Source organism: Platalea leucorodia (assembly GCF_965183815.1).
Source record: "Platalea leucorodia genome assembly, chromosome: 4".
Classification (NCBI taxonomy): Eukaryota; Metazoa; Chordata; class Aves; order Pelecaniformes; family Threskiornithidae; genus Platalea; species Platalea leucorodia.
The window spans coordinates 37,363,254-37,381,212 of record NC_138826.1 but is presented as its reverse complement, the minus strand read 5'-3'; the positions used below and the strand labels follow the sequence as shown (position 1 = coordinate 37,381,212).

Genomic DNA, 17,959 nt, shown 5'->3' with positions numbered 1-17,959 from the left:
AGAAGGTGAATACTCACTGTGGGTGTAGTTTGTACAGAGTCCCATCCACACCAACCGTTATCTCCAGGTGCTCTAATCCTCTGTTCTCCCTGATTTTATCTACAACCGCAGCCATTCCAGCGCCGCACAACTGAGCTGCTCGCCTCGACACCGCTCCGCACACGGTCTTGACAATGATACTGTCGTCGCAGGTGCTGTTGAGCCCCAGCTGCTGGAGGATGGCTCGCACCTGCAGCAAGGCTAACCTGTCACTGCAGAAGCAGAAGAGCACAGTCTTAAATTAAAGGTTTCCCTCAGTCAAGCCACTGCCACAAACCCCACTGCATTGATGGCTGCATCCATGCACCCACACCAGGCAGCGGCCTTTCCTGCCAGCGCAAAAGACCTCGGGGAATGCAAATTCATTCACCCCAGCACCATGCTGCAGTGCAGGAGAGGGGCACAGGCAGCAAGGGAGGCTCCGAGTCCAGCTCTGCCTTGCCTCCCCTTCTCTTTTCTTACCAAAGTGCATTTCAGGAAATTATTTTTAATGACCAACTTGGGGTTTTTCCCCCCATAAAGACTCAACAGGCTTTGAGATTACTTTACAATACAGAGTCCGAGCAATAAAGACACAAAAATATCCAGTAAAGAAGTGCTCATTCAGCTAGTGTTCCTTCAGTTCAACAATTATAGCTAGACACACATAAGGGGCACAGGCAAATGTCTTGATTTCCAAGCAAGCAAATAAAATGATACAGTAAGGGAATCCTTGACAGCCCTTCCCATGATTTAGCAGTGAGCACTGCTAGAAATTCAGATGATGTTGTAAAGAGTCCTTCTGCACATGCACAGGCTCTTACTGAAACCAGTTATTATCTCTCGAGAACCAAGCAATGCTCTCCAGCTGTCCCTCCCCTCCAGCAGTGTCACCAGATGAGCGTTACCACACTATTTCACCCTAAACAGCCTCCCATGCAGTGCTCTTACCTCTCAATCTGAGAAAGGAACTTGGTTTCAAAGATATGTCTGGTCTTCAGTGTCTCTGAAATCTGGCCTCTGAACAGGAACCCCCGCTTGGTGAAGTCGATCAAAATATTGCGGACTATTTCCCCCAGGTACATCCCACTGATCATTTTCTCATACCTGCAATGAAAGACAGCGGCACAGCTCAGAGGGACGCTGCTCACATTTGCAAAGGCAGCATTGCAGCTGCGTTATCAGACCCGTGTCCTGCCCGCGCACACTGGGGACATGAAATACGCAACTCGATTTACACAGAATGGCCGTTTACTAGAAAAACTGGGCATGAAGACTCAGTGGGAAGCCTTGTGAGCCCATCTACAAACACTTCATCTATTCCTCACTACCATGATCCCCCAGCCAGGCTGTTGTTAATGATGGCTGCTATTTCTCCCAGATGGAAAAGAAATTAAAACCTGTCTCCAGAAAGCAGAATGGTGCCCAGATGAAAGCCAAATTTGACCGTGCATCCCTCAGTGACAGCCCTGAGCGGACCCCAGGGAAAGTTTGTCTCCACTGCACAACATTTGGGAGCCCTCTTGAAGCACGGCTGAGACCTTCCAACAGAAAAAGCTCAGTGGCTCCGTGCAGCAAAATTACAGGAAAACCACAAGGTACAGTCACTGTGAGTGCAGCATTTTTAAGGGAGTCCTGTGCTGCAAAACCCTGTGAAAGATAAAAGATGTGAAAAGGTATGTCCGGCATGTTCACAGGATCACTGACCTGTAAACTAGCAAGCTGGGGGTCCAGGGTTGGTTTATGCTTCTCAGTTAATTCAAGCACCTGGTTTCCAGTAGGGAACCAGTTGCCCAAAAACCACAGGGAGGAACCAAGCTGTCTTGAACACCTCTTGCCCCCCACTTTGCACACAGGACCCAAGTTTCCCACTTGCAGGCCTGCCCCCAGGCTAGAGAGAGGGAATATCTCCCACCTGCAGAACTCTTCCCGCCACACAACAAGGAGCAGTCCACGAGCAATGCTCAGCACCGGTACAGGGCAGCCCTGTGCTGAGAAGGGCCGGAGTCTGCTTTGCACTCCTTCCTCCCCAGCATCATTCTGGTCTGAATGGAGCATTTTGGGGTCTGTGAGCTGTGCTCTTACCAACGAGAACTGAACACTTTTCCATTTATTGAAAAGTGCATTCAGTGATGCATCCTTTATTTCACCTCCTGAAGCTCTAAAGCAGGGTTTCTGCCCTGGATTGAGCGGAGCCCAGCGCACCATCCTGCTGGCAGCAGGCCATGCAGTCCATTTAATACTATGAGCTCTCTCAGGCTTGCACCCAGCAAGCGTCCACCCTCTTGAGTGCCTAACTCTCTCTGGAATAAATTATTCCCCCTGGCAGTCTCAGCTACTGCCTTTGGCTGCCTATTCCATGCCAACTCTGCCGCTGCATCAGGCTCGCTCAGCATCTGCCTCTCTGGGTCTGCTTGAGCCCTAACTTCTAAAGAGCTTCCCAAGGGAACTTGTCTGCATCCCCCAGGTTTTCAGGCAGATTTACTCTAGTCACAAAATCTTTTTAAAAGCTCCTGGCATCAAAGCATTGCTGCAGAAAAATTATGAAAAAATTTAGTCTGGCCATGCAGCAGTCTCAGCCCAGTTTTACTGGTGCTGGGTACACCTCCTTGTCAGCCCTTTCTTGAATGGGGCACTTGCCCAAACAAGAGCTGGACCCCCACAATGGGATCCAACCTCCAGGGCCAAGAAAGGCAGGTCCTCTAACATGACATATTTCATCCAGAAAATTGCCTGAAATAAGAGCTGGCTGCAACTGCTAGCAAGCTCCTGACTGCTTTACAGTGAGCAGCTCCAAGCTCCAACCATGCTGGCTGGTCTAGGCTGAGGACTTCTAGAGGCAGAGCCCTCTACAAAGAGAGTTCAGCTAAAAGAGATTAAACTGAGACCAAGAGCAAAAGAATGAGAAGCCATCTTCAGCCCCTCAGTACAACATGGGATGAGAAAAAGGGTCTCTTAGTAATTTCAAGTTCTCGCCAAAAACCCTGCTGCAGTCCCATGGCAGCAAATAAGCTGCAAAAAAGCAGCGACCAGGAAAAGCACAGAAGAGGGAGATCCCAACAGGATAGCAGGGCTGCAATCATTTTTGACTCAACCTCTCCCTTCTCCAACTGGGAGAAATCCAATTCTCTCTTAAAAGCATTTAAGGCAGCCTGGCTTATACTTAGCACACCATTTATTCCGCAGTACCTTTGCTTTCCAGCATTTAGTGAATAGTCATCAACCGCTTTGTCATATATTGTCCTGATGTCGTCCAGGCATCCATTATCCCCGAACGCTCCCCACTCCGTGTTCACGCACATCCGTCCTTGCTCACCATCCACCATCTCTATGTTTCTCATCTCTTCCATGTAACAGGCATTGCTGCCAGTTCCTGAAAGAAGAAAATACTGAAATTACTCTTTGTTTGGAACAAAACAACACTAGAACAAGCATGACAGCCCTGACAAAACCCTCAGGGGGATCTTGAATGTGCTTTTTCTAAATGATGAAGTCAAATCATCATTTGAAATGTCAGGAAAAAAACCCCCACTCTTCAATAATCCTGAATTGAAGGAGAATATTAGTGCTGTGGTGCACCACTCGGGGCGGCTCAGAGAAGAGGCTCACCCAGGCCAGCTGGGCTGAGGGTCCCATGCTACAGGGAGGAGCAGCAGCACGGCACTTTTGGCACACCAACCCTCGCGTGCTTCTGAACCCAAAACCACAGTGAGCAGCCAGCTGGATTTTGAAGCTAGGAACCACCTTCCACAAAGACCACAGACCCACAAAATACAGGGGAAAATTTGCCGAACTGAAAACCTCAGCAAGTTCTGAGGCATCAGGAAAAGAAAACCCCAGGGTTTTTACCAGCTAATTGCAGGGTATTTTTTAGTTCTTGCTTGGTTTTTTTCTAATTCAAATTGCTTCCATAGTTTCTCCAGCAGGAAGGTTACTGCCATGTTGAAATGATGCCATATCTGATTCTGCTTAAAGAGGATCCTAAGGAGCGTGGCAATTACAAACTGCTCCACGTACACAGAGCCCTTAGGGAGCAAAGCTTTATTAGCAAAGAGAGGCAGCTTTTGCTGCTACCTGAGGCAAAAGTTTTCTTGAAGCTGCCTGCTGAACTCTCATTTAACCCTGCATCACAGATTCTGTACCAATTACATCAGCAAGTCTGTTTTCCTTTGCGATTTTTTTAGGGTACTATATCAATAAAGTCTGAGCAAAAATAGATCCTCCCACAGTACTCCCCTGCTGCAGGAGAGCTGAGCCACAGCACAGGGCGGGGAAGTCTGGGCTTGCACAGAGACCCAGGTTTGCAGGACCAAACCAGACCAAATCCAGTTGTGGACCATCAGCACTGGCCAACCTCCCAGCGCCAGGTCTCATCATCCCGAATGAGCTAAGTAGGGGCTGCCTGGATATGTGGATACCTATAAAATACAGGCTGTTAGACTGACAGGCTTTTAGATAATCTCCTGTTGCCAGCAGATGAAAAGCAGAGACCTGGTCCCATCAGTGGCAGTTTCCAAAGCATTCAGCAGTGGAGACTCAAAGCATCAGGTCTCCTGGGCAGGAGAGGTGGCACTGGGCAGAGACAGGGCACCAGCATGACGTGAACTCGCCCTTGCAAGAATATTTTTCCCTGCCAAGCAACAGCAGGGAAGGTCACTCACCTCCCTGCGCTGGGGAGAGCAGGGCGACTGCTGGCTCATGTGGGCTCCTCAGCAAGCGCCCTCAGTCTGGCCAAGGCAATTCAGGCAGGGAAGAAGGAGCTGTCAGAGCCCCGGGGCTTTCACTCTCATTATCCCAGATGTACCCAGGCCACCTCTGACCCCCTGCTCTGCACACCAACACGCTGGCTGGAGAGCTTATCTGGCAGGGCTGCAGCAGACGGTCCTCAGCGGACGCTTTCAGCACCCCAAGGACACGCTGTCCTTCCTGCAGGGAGCTCTGTCCCTGGAAACACATCACCGACAGAGCTGCGTAGACACGGCTTCCTACCCACACTGCACTGTGCTGACTCATCCTGGACATTTTCCAACTGTCTGGAGGAGAAATCGGTGGTGTTTTATTTTCCTACAAGCCAGCTCACAACTGAAAGCATTCTTAAAGCTTGCAGGTGCCTCGTCCCCTTCTCTCCCACTGAAAATTCATTTCTCTGGAGAGCTTTGGGAATTCACAGTGCTTTGCGCCACAGGCATTTGCAAAGGCATCGGCAGTTGCCTGTAGAATTATTTCAGCTGTCTCACTGCTGGGAAGGGAGCTGTCAGTCGCTGCACTTTGTCTGTCAGAGCTTTCCATCACATGCCATTCGGGAATTGTGGCTGTGCTTTACAAGTTTATTCTGAGAGACCACATGCTCAAGGGAAGCTGTGGGCTACCTGAACACCCCGGCAGGGAAACTCTTATGGGCTAAACTAACAGATGCTCCAGGAGCTGGTGAGGCTACCTGAGCCCATGTTTGCTCGCTTCCCAAGCAGCACAGTGCCTTCCCAGTTAAAACAGGCAGGACTTGTTCAGCATTACAGTCTGTGCTTATCTCAACTGATCATGTGGAGAACTAAGCTGGTTGTTGAATTTTGCTCTTAATTCCTTCAAGCAGCTTGCTTCTGAAGGGATAGCTGTTACTCTCAAAATCTTTCACTCCTGGATACCCTAGCTATATTTTCAGTTAACTACTGAATGTTATATATAACTTAAATAACCACAGTTAACCACAGGGACATCTCCATGAGAATACAGATAGATGTGCTGATGTGCTGTTTAATAAAAAAGTGCCAAATAAAAAGCAGCTCTAATACATACCCACAATGAGTCCGATTTCACAGTTTGGGTCTTCATAGGCACAAGTCATCATTGTGCCCACTGTATCGTTCACCACGGCCACCACATCCAAGTCAAACTCCTTTGGAAGAGAGAAATAAAACAGTGAGAACTCTGGGTTTAGGGCAACCCCTCACACCAAAGGGGACACGAAAGGAGTACAGCATTGGGAACTCTGTCAAAGTACCAGCCTGATTTTACACATGCAGAAATAGGCACTTAATCTACTAGCAGGTAGCTAAGGCTCCTCGCGTGCTCTACCTACAATAGACTATGTCTTCAGAAGAAAGTATATTCCTGGCTGTTCTCTTTGGCTTAGATATATTTAAGTACAGATCTTGTATATAGACACATGATAGAGGGCTATCGCCATTCGGTATTACAGCAGTGCAGTAGCAAATCCAGTAGCAAAGGTTTTTAAGATCCTCTTTTTACTTGCTGACAAAACACTGCTAAAATTAATGCTCTCCTCAGGCTATTTTTCTTCCCTTCCTAGAAAGATTCAGCTAAGCTGCTTGACGCTTTTTCAAGAACAAGGGTTGGGAGGGGTCATTTAGGGTGCACTGAGGTAGATTCCTGCAATCACTACATTGAAAACTCCTGTCTTCTCCACACTCGGATGCAGTGAAAATTGCCACGGGGTTTGAAGAAAGCCTTGGAAGCTCTGCCAAGTTTAGCAAGTTAGAAGTGTCTGGGGAAAAAAAACAAGCAATGAAACAAAATCCCCAGTGTGGCTCACTTTGAGTAGCAATTTCGGTTTGGTGGCTGAACTCTCCTATTTCCACTGCACACCCTCTAGACCATCCTACGTGGCGGTCAGGCTACATGCCAGCATCAGAGCCAGCACAGCCACACGGCGTCGGGGGCTGCTGTATCCGGACCTGCTGCAAGGCAAACACCTTCTGTGCAGGACAGGAGGCACAGCCCGTTTCCTCAAGGCACACAAACCCTGTGAGAGGGAACCAGCCTGACCCATGAGGTCTGTCAAGTCTGGAGGGGAAGGAAGAAGTAGGAGGAGAAAAAGGAAACAAAACCAAAAGAAAAAAAAATCACCTCTCTCCTTTTAATTCCTTCTCTAAGCAAATATACCACATCTTCTCCCTCGCAGTCTGTAGCTTTGAAGCCTTTTGTCCAATTGAGAAGGATACCCTAAACAGAAAGAAAATAGGTTATCAAGTTTCTCGGTGCACTACAGATTGCCCCCAAAATCCTATAATCCTCTAAGAGATGATCACTGAGCATTTCTATCTGATAACTTCCCTGCATTTGCTCACCTCCCCAGCCCATAAAAGCACAAAATCACAATGCTTCACACAGGAGACCACAGGGTATCGCACACCGCAGCTCCGACCCCACCGTCCCAGCAAATCACCAAGAATATTTATGGCCAGTCAGTACATGGACTCATAGAAGCCCTCAGCTCAAGGAGGAGGTTCTCCAGTATTCACCAACATGGGTGCTACATTTTGCTGATCAACCTGTCTTCTCTCTGTCACACTCCAAAGTCTCCCTGGCTTGACCAAGCCTCCTATCATCAGCAAGATGACAGCATTTTAGAGCTGGACATTTGAATGCTGCTCCTAATATCACTGCCTCTTTCCTCCTTCCTTTTATATGAATATTCATCTGATTTTCGCTAAGACTCAAATGTTACTCCGTACACTTGACATTTCAAATGCTTTAGTGTGAGGTTATACAGAAGAGTGTCTATGAAAAGGAATATCTCTTTATATATGTGGAATTTGCATCTAAAACTACTGATCATGCTTGGTCTCTGTATTTCCAGAGCAATGCAACAAAGTCAAAAAAAACCCAAAGAAAGTGTGACAGAAACAACAACCTCAAAAAAAAAAAAAAAAAGTGTGACAGAAAATATGTCTGTCTTCAAAAAAAGTGCTAAGGAGACAGGAAACTATTAACAGCTGCACAGGTGGAGCTGGTGGGAGTATGTGGCAGTGAAGAAGTTAAACAAGAAGAAGAAGTTAAACAAGAAAAAGAAGTTAAAGCAAAGAGAAAAAGGGTACACTTGACAGGGACATGCTGCAGGCTACAGTGTCACCCACAGGGTGACATAGCCGAGCCCGCCCTGGTCCATCCGCTCCATCCGGGGAGACCAGATCAGCTGGGGAACAGGAGCTGGCAGCAGGGATGGACTTTTGCTTACTGCTTGCAAAACCTGGGAAGTAGCACAGTCCAGCAGTTTTATACAATTGGAAAAAACATGATACCTTAAAAAAGGGATATCACCACCATGGAAAATTTAAATGCTCTTATCTGTCACAGCCATGGGTTGAGCAGCATTTGCATTACTACCTTTAAAGGGATTATTTATAGGAGCAGCTGTACCGGTCAGGGTCAGAGCATGAACCCTCCCCTTGTACAACCTCCCTGTAAGTGTCACATAGATGATACGAAGGCAGAGAAATCAGGCCTAGCAAAAGCACAAAAGCAGGTTCAAAAGATACTAAGGAACTTACAGCATCCAGACTGGTCTGCTTGCAAGGGAAGGAAAATGTGAAGCCAAGAGGAAGACGTGCGCCTTTTATCCCCATATAATCCAGGAAGTCAGAAATGCAGGTAACGATGTGATCAAACAGCTTTAAAGAGAAAAGTCATGTATTTGAAGTTGTACATGTTACACGCTCTTAAGGTACTTAAAAAGTAGCAGTGCTGCAAAAGAGAAACACAAATGCTCACCTCTTCTCCTGTTCCCTGCATCACCTCTATAGGAATGGCATAGATCTTGTTGTGCATCTCAACTGTTCTCCTTTTACCACTGCGGATTTTCACCAGCAAAACTCTAAAGTTTGTCCCTCCAAGGTCAAGTGCCAGAAAGTCTCCGTTCTCTGTAAAAGAATATGTGTGTGTATTTAAAGAAACATAAGCAAAATCTTAAAAAGTGCTTTCCCCAGAAAGCACTTCGATATAAAATCTCTTGGAAAACTCTCAGTTGGGAAAATCTTCATCAAAGGAGGATTTTAGATCCTGCTCTGATTATTCCAGCCCTTTTTTTTGTGGTTTTTGGTTTTGTTTTGTTTTAAACCAACAAGGGAAAGAGGACCCACACAACTGTTACCCAAGAGAAAGCAGAAATTTGGCCAGCCACCCTGAAATGCAAAGAACTGCCCAGGTTGTGTGGACAAGGTACAGATGGGTTTGGGTTATGAGCCCCCCTGTGGTTTTCTTCCCCTGGGCCCTGGCTTGCTTGCACCCTGGGGCAACAACATGGGGCCGGTCTGCCAGCAACAAGCACAACAGCAGTGCAGGTTGCCCTACCTGGGGCTGGGATTTCCTCCTTTGCACAGCTCAGGAGGCTCCTCTTTCATTGCACCAGATCTGCTCACCCTCCACCAAATCCAAATCCCATCGCTGGGAGCCCATTTCGGGCACCCTGCAGCTCAGCTGGTGCCCTCGCTCCAGCAAGTGCATGCCTCTACCTGTGCCATCTGGCGTGCTGCGGACAAAGGTGGGAAGCATTTTCACTTTGGCAGTCTCATGAGTCTTCTTCTTCAGCCCCGCTTCCATCTCCGCCCTCATCCTCTTCTTCACCTGCAGCAGCTGCTCATGGGTGAGCTTGAACTCGGCCAGCGTCTCGTCAATGAGCCGGTGCTGTTCCGACAGCCGGTATGCCACTGCCGTCACCATCGCTGCTCCCTTCCCACTGCCGCTCTCCGACAGCAGGAACCGCACTTCCGAGTCAGGCACCAAGCGCCGGGTGGTTTTGTGCAAGCGCCGGGCGTACCTGCGGGGAGGAGAGGCTGCAAGCCCGCTGTCTGCGTTGCCTCCCCCATGGCTCCCAAAAATCTATGCTGCCAACACGGACTCACTGCAAGGGGAGTGAGAAGCCTCACCATGCCTGAGCTAGCTACAGTCTCCCAAGTAGGAAAACTGCCAGGGGAAACATAGTTCTTCCCTACAGCCTCTTTTCTCCTGAATACCTAAGAAAAGCCAGCAAAAAGCAGAACGGAGCATCAGAGTCTCATGCCCTGAACCTGACCCTAGATGGGAGAAACCTCCAGGCTCCAATGCTGCTCCGATCTCTTCTCTTGGGTTCGGCAGCTGTCCTGAACTCACTGTTTTAGATGGTGTGGGGAAACAGTTCAGAAACAAAAATTGCCCATGTACGTTATCTTAACACATCCTAGACTTGCCCATCTGGAAAAGCTACTCCAAGAATGCTATTTGGAAATTTTTTTGTTTGCCAAAATTTTATGGTTTTCTTTAACTAAGGAAAATCTTTTTTTCAACAAAATAATGGGAAACTGAAAAGGAAGCGTTACATATTTTTATCCTTTCCAAATCTTCCCCATAAACACCACTCAGCCCTCCCAGCCAGCTCCAATGCCAAGGTATGTCCTCTGTGCTATGCTTCTGCTCCCCTTCAGTACCCACAGCTAAATCCTACAGCCGAGACTGGAAACTGACTTGTTATCACCAGTTATTATTTAGTAAATAAAAACCTTTTACCATGTGTGCATAAACCATACCTGCACACTGCTTATTTCTTCCATTTCTTTCTTCTGAGCTTGGAAACTCTTACACAGGTGCTGCTCTCCTAGCGCACACAGGCCAGCAGCCACTCCCAAACATCTGCAGCGTTGGGTCTTGGGCACTTAGATTATTTTTGACACTAAGACTCACACCAAATCCTGTTAACAGGACCAGGTATACCCACAGCAAAAGACCTCAACTTCCTCTCTCATTTTTATATAAATCTAATCAGCCGTTTGATTAAAAATGTAACTTTCAAGATAGGGAAAAACAAGACTAAGCCAGTTTTTAAAATGCCACAGAAATGTAAGCACGATCTTTTCCCCCTATTTTCCAGGTATATCTTCAACAGAAAAGTCTGGAAAAAATAGAGTTCAGCAGTCATTTTCAAAACAACTGAGTTTAAATTGAAAATGGAGATCAAGGAGCATTAATGCAGGTCTCCTCAAAGCCCAATCCATGGACACAAAGTAATATTTTGTACAAAGAAACTCTCCTTCCAAGGGGTCTATTGAGATCCCTTAAGGTACGTACCCAGACCACCATAGTTTTCACTGATATTGCAGTATCCTATTCCGATTCTTCTCTTTGTGGTTTTATTGTTGTTTTAAAATCTCACTCTGCTTCTTCAGTTAGAGACATCTCTCCACTAAGCTCCCCATCTCAGACCAAACCCCCGTGCCTCATCTTACACCCAAACCGCATGCCTGGGTGACATCTTGGGGTTATATGCTCGACCCTTTGCAAACCAGAGGCCGTGGCAGGTGAAGAGTGTTAATGGCAGGAGCGGAGGGACTCACTGTGGATGCATCTTGTAGAGGGAGCCATCGACCCCCACGGTGGTCCGGAGGCGGCCGACCCCTTTGTTATCCCGCAGCTGGTTGAGGATGGCACCCAGCGTGGAGGCTACCAGGTTGGCCGAGCGGAAGGACACGATGGTGCAGACATGCTGGACGGCGATGCAGTCCTCGTGGGATGGCTCCACCCCCAGGCGGGTTAAAATTTCTTTGGCTTTGTTCAAACCTTCTTTGCTCCTACAAAGAGAGAGCAGTAAAGGATACTCCTTAGTGGGGGAGCTATGAAATGCAGGATAGAGGCGCATCCAACCATGGGTGTCCCTGCCTGAGGTTTGAGAAAGGGGTTAGAAAGAAAATTTCTTAGAGATCTGGACTGGGAAGCTCCATGAGGCTTGACATAAAATGCTCTAAATATGCATCCATTCATGGATAGAAACAGCTTTCAATTAAAGCCTGGTGCAAACATGCCACCTACAAACCATGCAATTCTAGGCACTATAGCAGCCACCCTATGGGCGGGATTACTCCCATATATACCCAAGAGCCTGCCCTCCTTCCAGTTCGTTTCCCACAAGGCAACAGGTACATCATGTCACTGGAAACCTGTCGAACAATAACCTCTCCAAAACAGACCACATTTTCCTTGTCCCAGATGGTCAGACCAAGTCTCGTACCGAGCAAGCTTCCTGTACTTCAAAAGCACGAAGCATGGGACTGGGACCAGCCCCGTCCCGCGGAGCCAAGGTGTCCCCCAGGAGCACAGCATGTAGCTTAGGCTGTAGTTGGTCCAATAGTGCCAGACCTGATGCAGAGCAGCAACCCCATGACAGCTCCTTCAGTGCACCCCCAAGAAAGTTAGCAACTTCCAAGCACTTTTACAGACCTGGAGGAATTAAATGCTCTTTCATCACACTGGTGCTTTAGACTTCAAATAGCTTCTCTCCTCTGGAGCAGGAAGCACCAGCCCCACAACTCAGCACAGGCCTGAGCGTACACCTAATCCCACGCCTCCTTGCTCATATGTCTCAATAAATCAAGCCCAGTGTGAAAAACAAAACCCTGAGCGAAGGTTGCCTAAGTGATTTCATCCTAATGGGTCTTTTTTCAGACTTTTACAGCCTCACTGAATTTCTGCCTCTTGCACTGCATTTTTCCCACATTAACACCCAGCCTGAGAGCAAAGTTTCTGGCAAAACTTTTCCACATCCAGCTCAGTCATTACCCAGACAAAAACACAAGGAGTATATCTTGTCATTACTAACTGCACTCCATAAATCTTTTTAAGGATGCCTGCATCTTGCTAGCATCAGCTAGAAATTTGAAGCTGCACAGGGATGTGCCCCCTACTTCTAACCAAAGTGCTCTTCAGGGAGCGAGGTGGGATTTCGGGCAGATTTTGCTCTTAATAACCGAATTTCTCCATAACTGCATTTTTCTCATTGTTGTTCAACATTACATTGGTCCATTGCATGGACCTCTGTGGTGAAGACGAACGAACACACACATTTAATGGAAAGCTGTTCAGATAAAACGGTCTGCAGGGACAGGAGTAAAACGGGGCAGGGGGCAACAGGCATTGTAGGAGTTACTGGCTGTTCCCTTGGCATTGCACTTGCAATCAACAGTACCTCTGTACATGTGCACCAAAATCAGCAGCACTTCAAAAAGAAAGGCTGGCCCAATGACTACGGTACAAACTATCCCAGTGATGTGAATTTTAAAAACGCAGGGGGGAGAGCCAGTAAGTACTGACCAAAGGGGTGATGACACCATAAGAAACCAACTGGCACATAGCTCAGAGGTCACCACGTAGCACCCGGCACTGCCTACGAGACTGAATGCTCTGCCTTGTCACACTTGTTTTCTTTCTGCCCAGCGATCCCGTGGATACAGCAAGGAGCAACACAAGTATTTGCTAGGAGGCACTAAGCCAATTCACTCCCATGTTCAGCTGCAGGGTAGCAACTTCTGAGTTTTTGCAAGCGGGGTGAGAGGTAGCACAGCGCATACCCTGTAGCTGCATGCACTGGTAGGCTTTCATAGTTCCTCCCAGCACAGAAAAAGGGAGAAATCTTGGGGAGGAGGGCACAGACTGTCTGCTGGGGGTCCCCACGTGCCAGCTCTGCACCTGTGCTGGAGGATGGCAGCCACCCCCAACACAGCACATCTCCCCACAAAGCAAAAAGAGACGCTGGAAAATTAACATTCAGAGTCGCTGTGAAACCCAGGGGGTGAAAAGGGATAAGTACTCACTTTTCTATGGCAGAAACGTGCTTCGTCTCAAACTTCCCTTTGGTGAGAAGCTCAGGGGTGATTCTCCCCTCAAAGAGCAGCCCCTCCTTGGCCATCTTCACCAGGATGAGCCTTACAAGCTCCCCCATGTACAGCCCGCTGACCATCTTCTCAAACCTGCAGGAGAGGACAGCAGCAGTCACCCACCCATACACGGGCAACACTGGGAGGCAGAGCCCAGCTCTGCCACCGCACCGCCCGGCCCAGCCTGCGGTTTGCCTCACCACGGGCAAAGTCGACCTTTCTTGAACTGCTGAATTCATAACACAAGTGGAAGAGGGCGCACGGAGCAGAAAACAAAAGAAGCAAAGTTCACAAATAACTGCCTCACTCACAGCTGCTTCCCAGGATTAAGGGATCCACGGTCGATCTCTCGATCAAACTCGGTCCTGATGTCTTCTAGCGAGCCATCATCTCCAAAGGCCCCCCACTCCGTGTTAATGCACATCCTGCCCTCGTCCCCTTCCACCAGGTCAATGTGCCGCATCTCCTCCATGTAACAGGCGTTGGTGCCAGTGCCTTTAGGGAAAGGACATCAGAAGGTGCTAACCAAACAGGCCAGGCAAAGGTAAAACAGACACGTGCATGCTGCAGCAGCAATGTGCGTTACCAATGATCAAGCCAACTTCACAACGCTGGTCATCAAAACCACAGGTCATCATAGTCCCAACGGTGTCATTCACAACAGCCATGATATCTGCATCATAGTCCTGATGGAGGAACAAAACGTTACTTGGACCATATTGCTTCTCTGGAAAACATTGCTTGTGTTTATCACAGGTTTGCTTATATCAACTAATTTCACAAGGAACAGGAGACAAACAATTTGTCTGGATACCACAGCTCATCTTTTTAAATATCACCTGTTCTGTCTGCCAGTTCCCTATCCCACATACCCAAGAAGACAATGAGAGCAGACTAATGCACCAGGCAAACAATAAAACAGCAGTAGTGTAATTCTAGATAGCAAAGACCTGCTCTCACATAAGCACCCTTAGGCAGGAAAGAAAAGGGCTGTACATGAGGGAGGGAGGAATTCTGCAGTTAAATATCACGGAGTAATTTGATGCAGTTGCTTGAGGAGTCAATCTAGAAAATATTCCCAAGTTACATATCTCTCATAGAATTCACTTAAAACATCTAGGAGTTTTATTTCAAGTGAAGACTTTAATACAAAAATATAAGCAAATAATGCAATTAAATAAGCTACCCAAATTCACTCATTCCTTTCCAGCTTCTTCAGTGTGTTATTCTACCTGATACCAAGTCTGATGATAGTAACCGACTATAGTAATGTTGTTCGGTGACAGTAAATCTCAGGTTTGCTTAAGAGTCTACAACTGCCCAAACAGAGCAAATACTGCCCAGTTTCTGATGAATTTGGATGCTGTGTAATCAACATATCACCTGGTTACAAGCATTACGTGAACCCAAATTCATTCCGTCTCACGCTCAGTGCCTTTTTATTTGTTTAAATCAGCAACCTGGTCACCTTCACCCTCTATAAAATCAGCAGTGAGAAACCGCAGGGAGCAACACAGCTCACTGAGCCTGAAATCCCCCTTCTCTTCTACTCTGCTTCTCTCCTGCTCCCAAGCAAGGCAGTTGCACAACTCAGCTGAGCCCAGACCACGAGACACAGTTTCTCAGGAATGGGACGTGTCGGTATCGCTGAAAAGCTGCAGCGCTGACACACAGCACTTTCTCAGTTTTTGGAGAGTGATAAAATTGCTGAAGGTTGCCAGTGACAAACCACAACGTAGTAACTCAGTTTTGTGCTATGAGGAAAATCACAGCTTCCACATAGCAACTCTGACGCCACCCCGTTTTCCCAGCAAACAGCAAAACCGCACATCTTCACGTAAGAAAGCACAGCTGCACCTTCGCTCATATTACACCCTCAAGTCAGTGACATGAAGAGCGGTCCCTGGCAAAGAAACGCCAGTTTGCTGTGATGCAGAGTTAAAAGAAGAATGAAGTACAATTTACCCCACGTTTCTTGATGGCCTTGTTAAGCAGCCTCACAACATCTGCTCCTTCCACTCCGCTTGCTTTGAAGCGCTTCGTCCAGGTTATCAGAATACCCTGATAAAACAAGAGAGCAATATTCAACAGGATGCCACCATAAGACACAAATTGATGGGTTTTTTCCTTAAAAACAAGATGTTATACTTCAAATGTATCTTCAGGTCTCTCTTCTTATATGACCTAACAACCCAACCAGAGACAACTGGCGGTCTTCAATTCTTATTACAGTAAACTGAAAGATGGGAAATTGTTTTCCCCTCCATTGCTAGAAAATGGTTTGTTTGCATTTTGTGTTTTCAGCCCACTCTTCTCCCTGTTACTCCTCGACAGATTTTCTTGGAAAACCATTTAATCCTTTTGGGCCATGGAAATTGGCTGCTTTCAGAAAAAGCTGACTATGCGGGACTGACTAAAGAGAAGGGATGTGATGTTTGTACATCCAGGACTCGGCTGCAGCAGGGATCAGACTGCTGCACGTTTGCTGCCTGGAGTACCAGCTGTCTGGGCTTGTTTCACTGTGGGATCGTGTTTACGAGTTGAGGCAAATGGAAATGGGTTGAGGGCAAATGGAAATGCTGGAAATGTAGCAATATATGTACCCGACTTACGGCATGGATCAAAAGGAAATCCTGGTATTGAATTCCTTGTCTGCAAACTGTCATAAAGAGCCTGCAAATCCTCCAAGGTAATGACTACATCTGATTTTCTGCTATTTAGACAATACCGAGCTGATTCAGAGCATTCAGTATATAAGTAAATAATAATAAAAGAAAGAAAAGAGCATTGACAGCAGTCAACAGGAAAGACAACTCCAATCAGCTCAGCTTTTCATACCCACCACAATATTCGCATCTATCACAACAGGGGTCCAAGAAGCTAGAAACCAGAAAAGCTGAAGCCTATAGACACAAGCAGCCATTGCCTGGGTGTACATTTGCCCATATCTCAGCTTAAAAGTCAGCCATGTGTCTTGTGCACATTCGCCCTCCCAACTGGGATAGCTACAGGGGACAGAGGGGTCAGGGCAGCTCTTTCCAGATCAGGAGGTGTTCTCCTACCACTAAACCACAAACCCAGTTTGCCTAAGTTTTGCCACTGCGCTGCCCTCGTTAGCATCATTTAGAAACCCAGCAAACCCCCGTGCTGCTGCACAGAGAAACCATGGGCAAAGCCCACTCTGCAGGCACAGCTTTAACCAGCAAAAGGGCCCCTTGTTCCACGTAACTTTTATCATTCAGGAAACCGGTCAAACCGCACTTGGCAAAGAGCAGGTCCTCTCAGTGTGACCAGCCGCTGGCTGGAAGGATTTTTTGCTTTGCCAGCAAGGCCTTGGCAGCAGAGAGGAGCCCTTGGAGTGCAGCAGGGCTGAGTGGGACCCAACCATGTAGTGCCACCTTGTCACCCTTGGAGAAACCAGGGACCACCCTGCCTCCTATCTGCTCACCAAGCACAAGAAACCAGCACCCATCCAGGCACAGCCTCACAGAAGCAGCAATCCAGGAACAAATCTGGCCCACAAAATCCAGAAAAACATATTTTTCAAATGCCCAAAATATCACAAAACCTCTCACAAATAGAGTTATTTGGGTTGGTTTTTTTTTTGGGGGGGGGGGTGTTGGTTTTTGTTGTTTTTTTTTTTTTTTATTAAGAGACACCCTCCCTTGTCTCTTACTATCCTCCTCCGCTCTGCCACTGCTCATCTCCAAGTCTCTACAGGTGTCCCCAACCCATCCCACATGCTACTTGCCTGCCCCTGCCCCACATAAGCATAGAATCATAGAATCGTTGAGGTTGGAAAAGACCTTTAAGATCATCGAGTCCAAGCATTAACCTAGCACTGCCAAGTCCACCACTAAACCATGTCCCTAAGCACCACTTCTACCTGTCTTTTCAACACCCCCAGGGATGGGGACTCAACCACTTCCCTGGGCAGCCTGTTCCAGTGCCTGACCACCCTTTCAGTGAAGAAATTTTTGCTAATATCCAACCTAAACCTCCCCTGGTGCAACTTGAGGCCATTTCCTCTTGTCCTATTGCTTGTTACTTGGGAGAAGATGATTTCATCCCAGCTGGCTTGAGCAAACCAGCCTGCAAACAAGTGCCTTTCATTATGCAGCTAAACAAATTTTCTCAAGGGCAACCCAACTTCACAACCACATCCCCAGCACGACTCTGCTGTGGTCAGTAGCCTGAGCCTTACCATGCGCCGCGGCCAGATTGGAGAGCTGCACCAAAATCAACCCATCTCTTCTGAACTAATGCAGGAAAAGGCAGCTTTCTGTTCTTAATTACATTCAGACCCTGAGTCAGGAAGCACCCTTGGTTTCAGCTCTCAGCATCACTTAATAAGTATGAAATGTAATAAAAATTGTGCCTCACCACTTCCTCAGCACCAGCATCTGGGGAGCTGTTGCACCAGGCTAACCTAGAGACCTACAAGCTAGAAAAGCAGGTCGTGCTTTAACAGTGCAACCTCTGCGTTTTGCGCGGATTTAACTTCCCTGCGTTAATTTGCTACACCG

The 17,959-nt window shown here is 47.5% G+C and overlaps 1 protein-coding gene across 1 annotated transcript in view; it reads right to left on the bottom strand.

The window, feature by feature from the left end:
• HK1 (hexokinase 1) overlaps positions 1–17,959 on the bottom strand; it is a 39,670-nt gene that overhangs the window by 3,851 nt on the left and 17,860 nt on the right. Inside the window, exons 5-17 of the mRNA XM_082310898.1 lie at positions 15,399–15,494; positions 14,020–14,119; positions 13,745–13,928; positions 13,371–13,526; positions 11,121–11,354; positions 9,267–9,571; positions 8,527–8,675; positions 8,307–8,426; positions 6,883–6,978; positions 5,812–5,911; positions 3,208–3,391; positions 970–1,125; positions 18–251 (exon numbers count right to left, since the gene is read on the bottom strand). Coding sequence (XP_082167024.1) covers positions 18–251; positions 970–1,125; positions 3,208–3,391; positions 5,812–5,911; positions 6,883–6,978; positions 8,307–8,426; positions 8,527–8,675; positions 9,267–9,571; positions 11,121–11,354; positions 13,371–13,526; positions 13,745–13,928; positions 14,020–14,119; positions 15,399–15,494 — 2,114 coding nt within the window. The remainder of the gene's footprint in view (positions 1–17; positions 252–969; positions 1,126–3,207; positions 3,392–5,811; positions 5,912–6,882; positions 6,979–8,306; positions 8,427–8,526; positions 8,676–9,266; positions 9,572–11,120; positions 11,355–13,370; positions 13,527–13,744; positions 13,929–14,019; positions 14,120–15,398; positions 15,495–17,959) is intronic.